The sequence below is a fragment of the Suncus etruscus genome, unplaced genomic scaffold (genome assembly GCF_024139225.1).
Source record: "Suncus etruscus isolate mSunEtr1 unplaced genomic scaffold, mSunEtr1.pri.cur scaffold_89_ctg1, whole genome shotgun sequence".
Taxonomy (NCBI): Eukaryota; Metazoa; Chordata; class Mammalia; order Eulipotyphla; family Soricidae; genus Suncus; species Suncus etruscus.
In genome coordinates, this window is record NW_026060405.1 from 43,120 (window position 1) to 58,574 (window position 15,455).

The following is a 15,455-nucleotide window of genomic DNA, read 5'->3' on the forward strand; positions in this document are numbered from 1 at the left end:
CTAGAAGGAAATTGACACAGTAATCAAAATCCTTTTAAAAACCAAAATCTCAAATCAGATGATTTTACTGGTGAATAATATCAAACTTTCAAAAAAGGTGGAATATTATCCTTTACAAATTCTTCCCAAAAGTCAAGGGGAGGGGCCAGAGTGGTGGTGCAGTGGTAAAGTGTTTGTCTTGCAGGCAGCTGGCCCAGGACCAACTCGAGTTCAATCCCCAGCATCCCCTATGGTCTGCTGAGCCTGCTAGGCGTGATTTCTGAGCACAGAGCCAGGAGTAACCCTGAACATCACCGGATGTGGCCCAAAAACTAAACAAACAAACCAACAAAAGTCAAAGGGATAAAATGTTTCCTAACTTACTATATTTTCCAGCATATAAGATGACTGGGCATATAAGATGTTCCCTATCTTTCCTGTTAAAATATAGGGTTTGGGCTATAATCGCCATGTAATATCACCTCTCTTTTAACGAACGCCAAATGGAAATTAAAAAAACATAAGAGAAACAGAGTAGAACCCTCAAAGGTTATGTTTAACCTTGGAGTTATGTTAACATTGGAGTGCCAACAATCATTTTACATTTGTCCTATGTAGTGAGTGACTGATTTTTTAATTGTGATCAACACTGAGAGCAGGGAGAGGGGCTCCTCCAAGAGCAGCTGGGTGGGTGCAGTGATTAATAGGACAGCTAGAGGGAGATATAGCACCCCCTTTGTGGCCTATAAAAGCTGAACAGAGGTCTGAGTACCAGAAAGCCACATACTGGACGGCTGGATGAGATGCAGCACTCGGTAATTCAGCTCCTCTGTGTGCCCTGAAAGATGAATCAGGACAAGTAGAGGTCTGAGCACCGGAAAGACACATACCAGCGATGACACTGTCGGCTGGATTGGATGCAGCACTCAGTTACTCAGCTCCTCTGTGTGCCCTAAAAGATTAATAAGGACAAGCAGAGGATTCAGTGATGAAGCCTGGAGGCTGGATGGATGCTGTGTTAAAAGGGGGGCGAATCACTCATCCCTGAAGCTGGAGTAAGTTTCAGCATGCCGTATACTGGTATATAAGATGACCGCCAACTTTTAAGAAGTTTTTCATGGGTTAAAAAGTCATCTTATATGCCGAAAAATACGATATTTCCTAAGTCCAACATTAGCCTGATTCCCAGATTAGACAAATATACACTTGGAATAAACTACAGAATAATAATCGTAGATGAACATTGATGCAAAAATCCTAGCCAGAATTTACTGAACAGAATTCACCATTAAAAGAATCTGGGCCACTGAGATAATAGAGAAGGAGAGGTGCTGCCTTGCATGTGGCAAAGCATATCCTATTCAATCCCCAGCATCCCATTTGGATCTCCAAGTATTGCCGGGGTCTCTTCTCTGCAGAAATTCAGAAAAAAACCTTGAGAACAGCCTGGAGTAGCCCAATCTCTCCTCACATACACATTAAAAATGAAATAAACAGATAATAATAACCAAGTTTAAGTAAAGATTTAGTTCAGGAATGCAGGTACAACTCAACATATACAAATCAGTAAATACTGCATCAACAGAAGGAAAGGGAAAAAAATCCTAAAGTCATTTTAACAGATTCACAACAATCACATGACTAGATATAAAATCCATTGGGATAAGAAAAAAGAAGCATTCAAGGGGCCATAAAAATAGTATGAGGTTAATGTATCTGAGACTCAAGATCAGTTTATGCAGTAGACCCTTATTCAATCTGTCTGGGCCCTGCTCAACTCCCCCCCACAAAAAAAACACTCTCAATAAAATAAGCATAGAAGAAAGTATAGTGTCTATATCCCAACATAATAAAGAACATTTTATACTATACTAGTGATGAAAGACTAAAAGCTTTTTCTCTAACAGGAAAAAACAAAATAAAGCTGTCCACTATGACCACTACTATCCAACTAAGTGTTGGAAGTTTAATCACACCAATTACACAAAAACAAAAGAAAAGCAGTAAAATAAACATTATTTGCAGGGAACGTTTTATAAAGGAAAAAATCAAAGACTGTTAAAAAACTATAAGACATAATAATTACAATAAAATTACAGGCTATAAATCAATATACAAAAATATATTTCTGTACAGAAATGATACATCATCAGAAAGAGAAAAATTTAAAATAGTTTCATAAAAATATAAAATAATAACGTGATAGGAATTAATTTAAGATCAAAAAATTTGTACATTGAAAACTTTAACATCATGCACTGAGAAAAACTTTAGAAGATACAAAAAAGGGGCCAGAGAGATAGCATGGAGGTAAGGCATTTGCCTTGCATGCAAAAAGTCAGTGGTTTGAATCCCGGCATCCCAGATGGTCCCCCGAGCCTGCCAGGAGTGATTTCTGAGCATAGAGCCAGGAGTAACCCCTGAGCACTGCCAGATGTGACCCAAAAACAAAAAAATGAAAATACAAGACTCAAGAAAGACTATTGGCAAATGAGGCTTGGGAATGTTTTTCTGGAGTCAGCTCCTTGGGAGCCCCACATTAGAATGGTGGGGGAGGTTTAGTGCATGTCTTTCCATGTCCTTACTCCCTGTCATAAACTGGAGAAGGAGAGCTTCTCCCAAGACACAGTCATTATCATGTAATAAAACTTTGAACGAAGAAACCTGACATAGAGAAAGAGACTGCAGTAAAATTGGTCCTCATAGAATGTTCCAGTAAAGCTCAGAAATTTCTCTTTCCTACATGGATGGAAGCTTTCATTCTCAGAGATTGACTTTAGTTGGGGACTGTCCTTTCTTTAAATTTCTGCATATATCATAAAGACAGCAAATCATTTGGAATCTCAGAGCCAAATATACTTCTGTGAAAAATCACAGCAGTATAGAAGGTTTTAGTGGGACAAGGATTTTATAATTTACTTCACAAACCAAAAATACTAAAAGAAGATCATTTCTACTTTGTTTTTGGTTGAAGGGCCACACTTGGGGCTGACTTATGGGTCTGTGTTCAGAGATCACATCTGGAAGGGTAAGGGACCAACTGTGGTATTGGGGATTGAACCTGGATTGGCTGTGTGCCTGGCAAGCATCCTACCGACTATACTATCTCATTCCTCATTCCTATTTTTTTTGGGGGGGCTGCATATCCGGCAGTGCTCAGGGGTCACTCCTGGTTACCTGCTCAGAAACAGCTCCTGGCAGGCACGGGGACCATATGGGACACCAGGATTCAAACCAACCATCTTGGGTCCTGGATCGGCTGCTTGCAAAGCAAACACTGCTGTGCTATCTCTCTGGCCCCTCATTCTTAACTTTTTATAAAACATTTTTATTTCAAAAATTAGCAAGAAATATCCACAAATGATATAGTGTCAAAAAGCACAATTGTAAGTGTATAAGGGGCAGGCATTGGTGGTGGGAATATTGTACTGGGAAAAGGGGTGTCCTTTTATATAAATGAATCCCAACTACAAACATGTTTGTAATTGTGGTGCATAAATAAAGATATTAATAAAAATAAATACAAAGACAGTAGAGCACTGGTGTATAAATATGGCTGTGTTCATAAAGAAAAAAAAAGAAAGTAAGTAGGGAGAAGTAATAAGAAAGAGAAAGAAGAAAGAATCAACTAAACCCCCCCAAAAGCCCCACAAATAATTCAAAAAAGATGACAGTCTTTTTTTTTAATTCTTAATACTCTTGAATGCATTCAAGGAGTATAAAATCAGCAAAAAGGTGCTAACAAAAAGAGAATAAAAATAAAAAAATTAAAACTGATGATAAATTTAAATGTCTGGAATTAAAAAGACGAATATAAGGAACATTAAGAGAAAGTAGAAAAGTGTGCTAGAAATCTAGGAAACTCCATGATTTAATAGTTGTGGCTATGAGCAGAAACATTTGAGAACAAAATAACAGAAGATAATTTTCCTGAGTGAAAAGAAGTTTAATAGGGGCCCACAAATAGCAACCAGTAAGAATAAGTAAGAATCCCCACTGTAACACAACCCAGAAAGATTTCAGAACTCTAGAACTCTGAGAACCATGAAAGGAAAAATAATTTAGATTAACAATAAGACAACAGTCATCAAGAGCTTGAATTCAATGAAACAACAGCTTCAAAAGTTGTGAAAAACAAGATTCTAGAGCACAGGTTACTTCATAAATGTAAGATAGCAAGGACAGTCAAAGTCACCAGAGAAGACATACATAGACAGTGGCAGTCACTGACTGTGAAACTTCAAAGGTTTAAAAACATAGGTGAGGGCCAGAGAGATAGCATGGAGTTAGGGAGTTTGCCTTTCATGCAGAAGGACAGTGGTTCAAATCCCGTCATCCGATATGGTGCCCTGAGCCTACCAGGAGCAATTTCTGAGCATAGAGCCAGGAGTAACCCTTGAGCACTGCCGGGTCTGACCCAAAATAAATAAATATGTAGGTGAAAGTGAAATTTAGAATGGATGGAGAACTATACTCAGATAAATCATCAAAGGCATTTTCAAAACCTTCACAAAAAATAAAAGTGTGTTGGCACTACAGACAATGACTTCGATTGGGTAAACTAGTTTGCCTGGAGCCTACAGTTGGTCTTATGCCAGGAAACCTCAGGGGTAGGGTCTCCTTGTATTTAGGCAAGGTTTTCCCTTTCCATGTCCCCCATATTTTGGTGGGCCTATGCAAACAATTATTGCCACTCTAACACCATTTTTACTGTGATCCTTTGACTCTTATCCTTAAAAAGAAAAACCCACTTTTGAGGTTAACTTAAACTAATATGCATGTGCATGGAAATGTAAGTAAGTACTATGCCTTCAATGTTTAAGGAGTTACATAAGTTTTATGTCTTTAGATTGCTTTGTGTGCGACTAAGAAATATTATGTACTACAATCTGGGGACTTGAGGGACACAGTAATTGTACATGGGTTATGTTTTATTTTTCTTAATGTTCTTTGGCTGAAAGTTCAAAGTTAAGATATCAGCAATGGGACTACTGACAATTCTGTTTATGGGTGATTGTCCTTCCACTGTAACTTTACCTTGTCCTCTTTCTTTGCATCTTTGTTCTCATAATTAAAAATAAAAATTTTAATAAAAAAACCTTCACAAATCTATCTAGCTCCCTCTAAAAGGTAACTTAGCAGAGTAAAAGATAAAAAACAAGGGGGGCTGGAGAGATAGCACAGCGGTAAGGCGTTTGCCTTACATGCAGAAGGTCTCTGGTTCAAATTCCGGCATCCCATATGGTCCCCTGAGCCTGCCAAGGGTGATTTCTGAGCGTAGAGCCAGGAATAACCCCTGAGCATTGCCGGGTATGACAACCCCCCCAAAAAATAGATAAAAACAAAATCAGAGCCACATAAAATCGGAAGAACTAAAATAATGCATATATATGACACATGTATAAAGGCATGCACATAAATATTTTGCATGTATTTACATAAAATAGTGCATATGTTTCATATTCAAATATCTTATTTAGTAATTCTTTCCTATTAGCCTATATTCATATAGTAATATCCATAGAAAAAACAACATGTGATCATATTAGTAAAAAAGTTCCATTCACTGGATTTTTATTTTTAGAATCAGTCTAGATATTATTTTTTAATAAAATAAACAAACTAGAATTAATAGAATATAAATAACACAAAGAACATTATTAGACAAAATTTTGAAGAAAGGGTAACTTGTTGCATTTCATCTTTTACAACACTGCTGTCCCAGACGAACTTAAAAAGAAAAGAAATATTCATTGAAAATTGTTGGCTTGGTTGTTTTGAGGAGAAAGCATGATTCTGATCTCCACAACTGTCTGAATTTTTTTCGTTTTTTACTGCACGTATGAAAAAAAGATCACCATGCCATCCAATGGTGAACCTGATGAAGTTTTCAGAATGTCGTAGACACTGTCTCAGTAAGAACAGCCTCATTCTAGCTTTCAAGAGAAAATCAAAACAACAATCAAGTTTCTAGGAGACTGTGGGCAGGGAATTCACTCACATCTTCATATACCAATGAAAATATCATGTGACCTACACACAATAGTACAGAATCAGTTCTTAATTCCCACCACCACCATAGACAAAAAACCACCAAAAACCATTCCCCTAGAAACTATACCTGAAAGGTCCTTAGAACATGCAGCTAGCTTCTCCAAGTGAGAGTTGATTTTTCTCAATGGCTTTAAAGTTTTTATTCTTCTTCAGGATATCCACAACGGAGAGGGACTGTCCATCTAGCAGGGTAGGGTCTGCCCCAAAGCGCAGAAGCAGCTGTATACCCTCTGTATGTCCTAGGGCAGACCAAAATGACAAGGGGATGTTGTCATGGTTCCTTCCATAAGGAGATGTCCCCATGAGTGCACTTCCTCCCAGTTCCCTGTCTGAGCAGCCCGGGGCCAGTGGAGCAAGCCCCCTCTGCTCACGGAACCTGAACCACCAGCCTTGTGCCAGCCATCCAACTCCCCGAAGCATGGAGTCCTGCGTGGTGTGGGAAGGACAAAAGCTTTTAAGAGGTTCACAAGTACGCTCCTCTCTACCTTTCTCCCCTCTCCTTGGCAACAAGTAAGGAGAATGGATCTTGTTACTAAGCAACAGTTACAGCTGTAAGGATAACTGCAAGCTGCGATTTCAGATTTCTTTATTCCCCAGAGAGGAAAGAAAAAAGAAAAAAGCGTGGCGAGGGGAGCCTGCCTGGAGATGGGGAAAAGTGCCAATTGACTGATTCCACATCAGGGTCTTTTTGTTGTTACTGTTTCCACCTCCCTCATGACATCTCTCTTTGCTGCTTAGATGTCTCTATTTGCCAGTCTTCAAGGTGTCTCCATGATCACAGATGCAATGGTTTTCAGTATGGAACAGGAGTATCTCAAGGGTACAGAGATCTATGCGTGCAAATAGATAAATTCATTCTTGGTCCTCAATTTCCAGACATCAGCTTTTCTAAAATGTACCTCCTTGACCAGACACATTGAAACCAATCAGGACCCAGTTCCTGGCATTGTTCTTCCCTCTCTCTCCACCTACATGTGCCCTTCTCCCACTGCACAAAAGTTATAAAAAGAAATCTAAGTCATATTTCTTACCCATAAAGTATCTCCAGAGATGGAAATCAAATATAGACCCTAAGATAGCAAACTGCCAATGTAGACCCTCCATCTCCCAGTTATTCAAATCACTAATAACATAAGTGCTGCAATACTGAGACTTTGCAAACAGAATTAAAGGTATCAAAACACTAAACTCAGGAAGAGAGAGCAGTAACAAGATTAGAAGTCAAAGGTCAAGAGGGAAGAGCGTAGAGAACCAAAGTATGAGAGAGAAGTTGACACACAAAATACTCTCCCTATGGGTTATCAGGAGAAGGGATCCCAACACAATGAATGAGTGTGACCCGAAGAAGTGAGAGTCCGCCAAGAGCACACATGAAAACAAAATTCTGGGTCCTAACCATGAAAGGAGCTCGATTCAGTTCAGGCACGATGCTGGAAAGATGCTCAGATCTCTAAACCAGAGTGCAGCCAGGCCCATGCCTGACTTCTGCCCTTAGGTAGGGTAGAGAGTGAGTTCTGTCAACCCAGACCACTTGCTAAGTTGAAGGTGATTCCTTGGATGCTATGAAGAACATTGACAATGACCACAGGGTAATGCCCAAAGAAGCTGAGAACTCCCAAGCCCTCCTCAGGGAAAACAGCTGCTAGCCAGCCTGTCCCCCAAGTGTTCATATTTATTTTAATAATTACCTTTAGAGCCTTCCCATATTTTTTTGCTGTTTGAATATCTCTGGAGTAGTAACTTAAGCAGCTATTCCATTAAAAAAAGTTAAAAGTTAATTCTTGTTGGTCAGAACAATAGCACAGCAGTAAGGCATTTGACAGGGACCGATGACCCAGGTTTGATCCCTGACATCCTATATGGTCTCGCAAGCCTGCTAGGAGTGATTTCAGAGCACAGATCCAGGAGTAATCCCTGAGCATCAGCAGGTGTATCCCAAAAACCCAAACTAAATAACTAACTAACTAACTAAATAACTAACTAAATAAATAAGTATATAATGTTAATCCTTGTAAGTCAGGAAAACTTGTCAAAATTTAAAGTTATATGAGGGGAGTGCTGGGAGGGTTGGCAGGCCCCAGCCATCCTTGTCTTTTTCCCCTGACTCCAGGCCTTCCCTGGGTGCCAGCTTAGATGGCCAGAAGTGGATTCAGGTGGACTCTTAGGGGTTCTCAGGCTTCCCCCCTCCCTCCATACTCCAGGGGGGAGGGGCATGGGGGGGAGTTTGGGCAGATATCTGGCTTCCTATTTTCTTTGATTCTGGAGGTCAGCTCTTGCCAGGATGGGGTTTGGGGAGGCCCCATGCTGGAGGCCTTCTCCCTAGCCTGGGGAGAGCTGGGAGGCTTGGCAGGCCCCCAGCCGTCCCCCTCTTTTTCTCCTGGACTCCACACCACTAGGTGCTGGCTCATATGGCCAGAAGTGGGTTCAGGTGGATTCTTAGGGGTCCTCAGGCTTCCCTCCTCCTTCCATACTCCAGGAGGGAGGTGCTTGGGGAGGGCGGGCAGATATCTGGCTTCCAGTTTCCCCTTTGATTTTGAAGGCCAGCTCTTCTCAGGTATGGGGTTTGGGAGTCCCCATGCCAGAGGCCTTCTTCCTAGCCTGGGAAGAGCTGGATGCTTGGCAGGCCCCCTTCCATCCTTCTCTTTTTCCCCTAGACTCTAGGCCTTCCCTGGGCGCCAGTCCAGGTGGTCTCTATAAAGGTCATCAGGCTTTCCCCCTACCTCTCCCTACAGTAATGAGAATGCGCTTTGGGAGGAGGATGGGTCGTTCTAGCACTGATTTATGTTGGGACAGTCACTGGAAATTTTTTCTCCTTGGTCTCCTAATGATAGTATTGTATGCATATAGTTTATATATGCATACTATCCATCTTGTATTGTGACCTTGATACTGCCCTTACAAAGCTCATTTCTAATCTTTTACTGCCTCAGTCCCAACCCTTATTTCCCCCCATCTTCCCATGTAGGTGCAGCTCATGACATGAAGCTCACCACATAGAGTGATGAGTGCAGTTAGAGAAATATCTACACTGAAAACTATCATAACAATGTGAATGAATGAGGGGAAATAGAAAGCCTGTCTTGAGTACAGGTGTGGTGGGGTGGGGAGGAGGTAGATCTGGAAAATTGGTGGTGGGAATCTTGCACTTGTGAAGGGGGGTGTTCTTTGCATGACTATAATCATACAACTACAATCATATTTGTAATCACAGTGTTTAAATAAAGATAATTAAAAAATAAAGTTATATGAGAACTTCCATTCCATAAAAACATACCAGTAAGTTTCTGAATTAAAATTATAGTTCAAAAACATGCTGAAAACATGAATCATAATACATTTTTTAAATTTTTATTATGTCAATGTGAATTACAAGTCTTTCACAGTTATATTTAAGGTAAATAGTGAGAGTGCATTAGGGCCATTCTCACCACCAACGTTTTCCTCCCTCCGGCCCTGTTCCCAGCCTTTATCCCATACCTCCCCCCCTTTGCCCCTTGACTGCTAGTGTAATAAGTGCTTTTTGTATATAACTTGTTGTGGATTGGGTATCTTGATTCTGTTGCCATTGATTTTGGATTTGGTATTTAGATCTGATCGTTTTTTAATTTCTACTCAATGTTCATGCAACTGTTTGCTCCTGGTTCCATCCACTTTTTTTTTCTACCTCAATTTATGAGGCAGAACAAGATGATTCAAGTTCTGTAGTTCTATTGGGAAAAGAAAAAAAATGCTAAGAGGAGTCCATCTAGGAACTATCAATATCAATTTAAAAGAAGAAAGGGAGGGGGCAGAGCAATAGCACAGGCAAGCAGCTTATCCAGGATGAACGGTGATTCAAATCATGACATCCCATATGTTCCCCCGTGCCTGCCAGGATTGATTTCTGAGCGTAGAGCCAGGAGTGACACCTGAGTGCTTGAGAGGTCTTAGGGTTTTAGGAAATGTGTTTTCTTGGGGGACACAACAGGCATCACTCTTGACTTTGCGCTCACAAATCGTTCCTGGAAGGCTTGGAGGACCATGTGGGATGCCGGGAACTGAACCCGGGTCTGTCCCAAGTTGGCAGCCTGCAAGGCAAATGCCCAACTGTAGTGCTATCACTTCAGCCCCCCCCCCCCCGCCACCCGTTTTAGGAAATTTTTTTTAAAAATGAGAAGACCCAGAAAGCCACCTATGAGTGCACACAGCAGTTTTCTTGTTTTATCAGATAACAGGGCATTCTGCACCAGAAGAACCAGTTCTTCCTCACTCTGTTATTTGGCCTGTGAAGCCCTGGCAAATATGGGCACATGTGAGTTCAGTGTTGGATTCCAAGTAGCTCGAGGGTAGGACTAAGCTTGTTGCCTGATGCATACTTTGCCTTTGGTAGCCAGTACAGATTGAGCACAAAATAAGCACAAACATTGCCTGAAAATCATGTCCTTTGTTCACCCACCCAGATGTCATTTAAGGTCAAAAGAGCACATAAGGCCAGCAACACTTCCTTCTCTCACCCACACCTTGTTTGATTAACAACAAAACATGACCTGCTACAGGAGGAAACACAAAAAGTACAGTGGTTTCTGTGGCAATCACCCAGCCACATGCCCTCCAGTGTGGCACTGCACTTACGCTTGTGGAGATGCCCCGGGGAATGGGTGGCCATCATATGCAGGATGGTGCAGCCATCCTCGTCCTTCTGGTTGATGCAGCCTTTCCATTCCGGCTTGTGATCCATGAGCCACCTGAAAAGATGGGTTTCCCCTGAAGGGAATGAAAATGAGCAATGGATGTTCTTTCCTACAGGAAGAAAAGCAGCCAAGCAAGTTCAGTGTGCTTTACTGGAGGGACTGGACACCCTAGGTCCGTGATGGCGAACCTATGGCACGTGTGCCAGTGGTGGCATGCGAAGGCCTTGCATCTGGCACACGGGAAGGTCTGCAATTAAGATTATGCAGAGCGTGCCGCATAGTTTTTAGATACTAAAATCTTGTCATTAAGGTTTAATTGACGTGCTGGCACATTTGAGGAAATTCTTTGGTTTTGTGCGGCAGTTTGAGCACTTGGGCTCAAAAAGGTCAGCCACCACTGCCCTACGTGCTCTGAGACAGGGATTCTTGATACACTGGAAGAATAAAACAGGGCATAGGAAGAAGCAAGGTAAGAGGGGGGAGTGGTGTGAGCAAGTAGGCTGAAGCAGGGATTGCTTCACAACTTGGAGCCAAGGGCTGAGAAATTGAGGCAGGGTCAGGAGCTACAGATCACCTCCAAAGAGTGTGTGGGGAGGAAGAACTTGAAGGGGACCTTTCCTGAAAGTGGTGACTATTGGTAGAGATGGATTTTTGGGAGAAGGGGCATCAGAGGTTGAGCAAGGGAGACAGGACCAAGACTTAAAACCTGAACAGGTCAGTGACAACACCAGTTTGGCAATCAAGGTCTGATTCTCGGGCTGGATCACATACTACACTACTATCAATCGGAATACACATTTGGCCTATTGCATCCTTTCCCAAAAAATAAAAAGTCACTGAACACCCTGAAAATCTTTCTTCTTTAAGTTAATAAAAAGTGCTGCCCAAGTCCATCCAAGGTTATTCACATCATCCTGGATTGTTCTAGCAGCCCCCGCCCCAGAGTCAGGGCATGGCAGTTCTATTATAGATAAAGCTGTTCTAGCAGGGGAAAAGTCACATACACTCGTGTCAACTTTATGGACACTATTTATCATCAAGTTTAGTTTTCTTCTGAAAAACATACCCAAAACACTTGAAGAGTTGACGTACTATCCCCTGCCTGTACTCACAGTAGCTAACATAAAGGGCAGAAACAATGACGAACAATGATGTTCATAACAATAATGACGTTCACTTCTCTGGGTTCCAGATTCCTAAAGTGAAACTGGGAGGAATGAATAAGATTGCTTTATTTAGACTTGATTTTTGCACTACTTACCAACCCCTGTGGAAGAATCAAGTCCCTAAAAGGGTTCCAATAAAGTATGGGAAGAACAGAAAAATATCTGATGAAAGCCAAGAGAGGGGCCCAGGTTTTCCCCAGCCATTCTCCTTCCCTTTACAAGACAGAATGGACCAATGGGCCTCCTCTGGCTCAAGCATGGTGCCAGTGACTGTCCCACAGTGATGCCACATACACTTGAAGGGAAAAAAAAGCTCCTTTCTAAAGTGGAAGTGTGTATGTATGTGTTAGAATGTATAAACTTGTACATGTGCATACTGGTGGTGAAATTAAGATATCAAAAATATTTTATTCTATAGTCATGCAACAAAGACGCTTTCCAGGAATTTTCCTCCTTCCCCTTCCTTTCTACAGAGGCTGATCCTCTATCCTGGCTAGTGCAAGAAGCTGAAAACTGGAGTAAAGGCCAGAGCTGCCTTTTACAGGAGTAGGAGCCCCCAGTTTTTCTGGAGCTCTGTCAGGCAAAGGCTGCCTGCTAATGTCCTTCTTGGGTTCAGAGGTCCCATTTACAAGGATCTGACGAGGAGCTGAGAGCCATTTAAGTGTTGAATCTCTCATCACTACTAGGTCCCAGCAATGATCAAAATGATGGCTACTACCCTACTACCTTCATTCGTGGGAATAATCAAATCATCAGCATGACCAAGTCATTTGAATATTCTACATTACACTGTAGTTTCACGCAGAAGAATCCTAGAGCTGGGAACCAAAAAGGCAGCTTGGAGTGTGTGTAACTGGTTGGGGCCGGAGTGGTAGCACAGCGGTAGGGCATTTGTTTTGCTAACGCAGGACAGACAAGGGTTCAATCCCCTAGACCCCATATGGCCCCTGAACCAGGAACAATTTCTGAGTGCAGAGCCAGGAGTAGCCCCTGAGCACCACTAGGTATGGTCCAATACACCAAAAAGAAAAAAGGAAAAGAACACTCACTGGCTTGGATACAGAGTCGTATGAGGGCATGAAGCGGGTACGGTCCTATAGTCTCAATACATGCACCAATTGAGATGAGCCACTGGACTAACTTGGGCAGCTGATCCATTTTCTCATGAAGTCCAATGAAGACATATTTCTAAGGGGAAAAACACAACAAGAAAGAATTATGGAAATCATTATATCAATATGAAATGTCAAATTCCTTCATCCACAAAGTTTGGAATTAGTAAAACCTGGATTCCTTGTGGCAAAAACTTAAGACTATTAAAAACAACAAATGGTAGAGGCTGAAGCGACAGTGCAATAGGTAGGGGAACTTGCCTTTCCTGTGGCTGATCCATGTTCAATCCCCAATATCCCACAGGGTTCCCCCAAGCACCTCCAGGAGTAATTCCTGAGTGCAGAACCAGGAGTGATCCTTGAACATTTTCAAGTGTGACCCAAAAAATAAAAATAAATAAAAATAACAAGTGGCAAGGCAGGAGAGTTGCCAGACTTGAAACTGCATTTCAAGATGCCACCTTACCTCAAAGAGACTTTTCAATGACAACTCTGGGATGTAGATATTTCTTGGAAGTTTGTCTTCTTTTGCTGACAGAAGTAGAAAAGAATAATGAGAGGAGAGAAAAATAAAGTTGGAAATTAATGTTCCGAAATAAGTTATTAAAGTCAGGATGGACTTAAGCTTTAAAAGTTATTATAGTCAGGATGACTTAAGCTTTAAAAACAAACAAAACACACTTTCAAGGCTGTCTAAGAGACCCAGCTATTTTTTTTCTGACTAAGAGACCCAGCTTTTCAGCTCTCTCACATTTCCAAAGGACCCACTGAGGACAGAAACAGCTTATTTGTCAAGTCTTACTGCAGAGAGTAAGTAAAGAAACACTGGGAGACATAAGCACCACCCTGCCTAATCTTAAAGCTTGGCAAAAAGGAAATTTCAAGCCTTTCCAAATATCCCAACCCAATCACTTTTTTAAGTACATCAGAATAACACAAATCCCACACATTCCAGGCTCTATATTACCCTTTTGAGAGTGCTGTAATAAGAGTCTCTCAATGAGTGCTGGCTGCATATTTCTCTCAACTCCATGTACTATATAGTTACATTCAGAGCCAGAAACTGGGTAGGATAAGAGTATTTACACTTAAGAAACATAAAATAAAACAGATCGGTACTCTTTTTATTTTTGTTGGTGGGGAGGCAGATTTGGCCTACACAAGGTGAAGCCAGGGCTTACTCCTGGCTCTGTGCTTAGGGGTCACTCCAGACTGAACTTGTGAGGAACCATATGCTATCCTGGGGGTCAATCTGGGGCAAGCCACATTCAAGGTCAGGCTTTAACCCCTGTACTGTCTCTCTTGCCAGCACTTTCCCACTGACAGAGAGACAGCTGTTAAACCACTGACCTTACCTAAAATTGCTAAAGAAATGAATAAATCATTTTTCTTAGATCACACAAACAGCACATTTGAGAGGCTCCTGTTAAGGTCATCCAGTAAGAGTTCCAAGCTCTAGGAGGGCTGTACTGGACACTCATTCTCAGAATCAATTTCCCTCATGTTTGCTCTAGCTGGGAAATATGGCACAGCTGGAATTAACCTCTGGCCACATGTGGCTTCCAGGTTCTTACAGACTGATAGCCATTTTTAAACTCACACTAAAAAGGCCCAATTGTCCCAAGTCAAGTATGCTGTAAAATAAAAATAAAAATCCATGAGCTGGGAGACCGCCCCAATGTATCATTTTCTAACCCCTTTGGTGAACGGGTATGATGGAGCAGGGTAGCAGTGGAGAAATAATATGAAGCCAGTCAAAAGATTCATTGGAGTTAGCCTGCTTTTGCTTCAGGGCCTCTCTGCCATGTGCTGCCTATCTGCCATGTGCCCTCTCTCTCAAGCCCAAAGCCAGATTCCTTTCTTTATTGAAATCAACTCCCCAAACCAGGTGAAATTAAAGTCAAGTCAGATATAAAAGCAACTAACCAGTGGGTTTTTACATTTCAAAGGAATAGGTTAGGGAAAAAGGAAGTTTGGGGAAGGGCTCATGTTACATTTTCACCTTTTCTGTTTTTTTTTTTTTTTTTTTTTTTTTGGTGCCACATCCAGTGACGCTCAGGGGCATTTCTACCTTTTCTATTTTAAACACTTTCAGGATTCTGACAGTACTAATGGCTGGTTGGACTTTCTTTTCTTTTTTCTTTTTTTTTTTAACAAGATATCCCATCTCTAATATGTGACAAGAACCTGGTCTCACTGATAGGGTCTGAGACTTGCCACCTGGGCTGGATTCCTGGGTTTCTTTTGAACAGCCCCTTTCAGGACCTCTGAGTATAGAAATAATCTGCAGGGAACCTGTGGCTTGATTTGAGGAGATTTCCCCTAAAAGAATACCCATAAGTATCTATGCATGTAGAGAAAGTGAGGAAGTCTCACCAATTTCATTAGATCCCACTATCTTTCTGAAAAGGCAGTCTCAAGTCTTTCAGCCAGCCCTGGATCCTTAAGCTGTCTTTGTTTTAGGTAACTATTCT

The 15,455-nt window shown here is 41.5% G+C and overlaps 1 protein-coding gene across 1 annotated transcript in view; it reads right to left on the minus strand.

Moving 5' to 3' along the window:
- LOC126000719 (TPR and ankyrin repeat-containing protein 1-like) overlaps nt 1–14,841 on the minus strand; it is a gene marked incomplete at both ends in the record, with an annotated part of 56,209 nt that extends 41,368 nt beyond the window's left edge. The window contains 6 exon segments of the mRNA XM_049767859.1: nt 6,101–6,152; nt 6,154–6,272; nt 10,645–10,776; nt 12,919–13,057; nt 13,448–13,533; nt 14,829–14,841. Coding sequence (XP_049623816.1) covers nt 6,101–6,152; nt 6,154–6,272; nt 10,645–10,776; nt 12,919–13,057; nt 13,448–13,533; nt 14,829–14,841 — 541 coding nt within the window.
- Between the last annotated feature and the right edge of the window lie 614 nt (nt 14,842–15,455).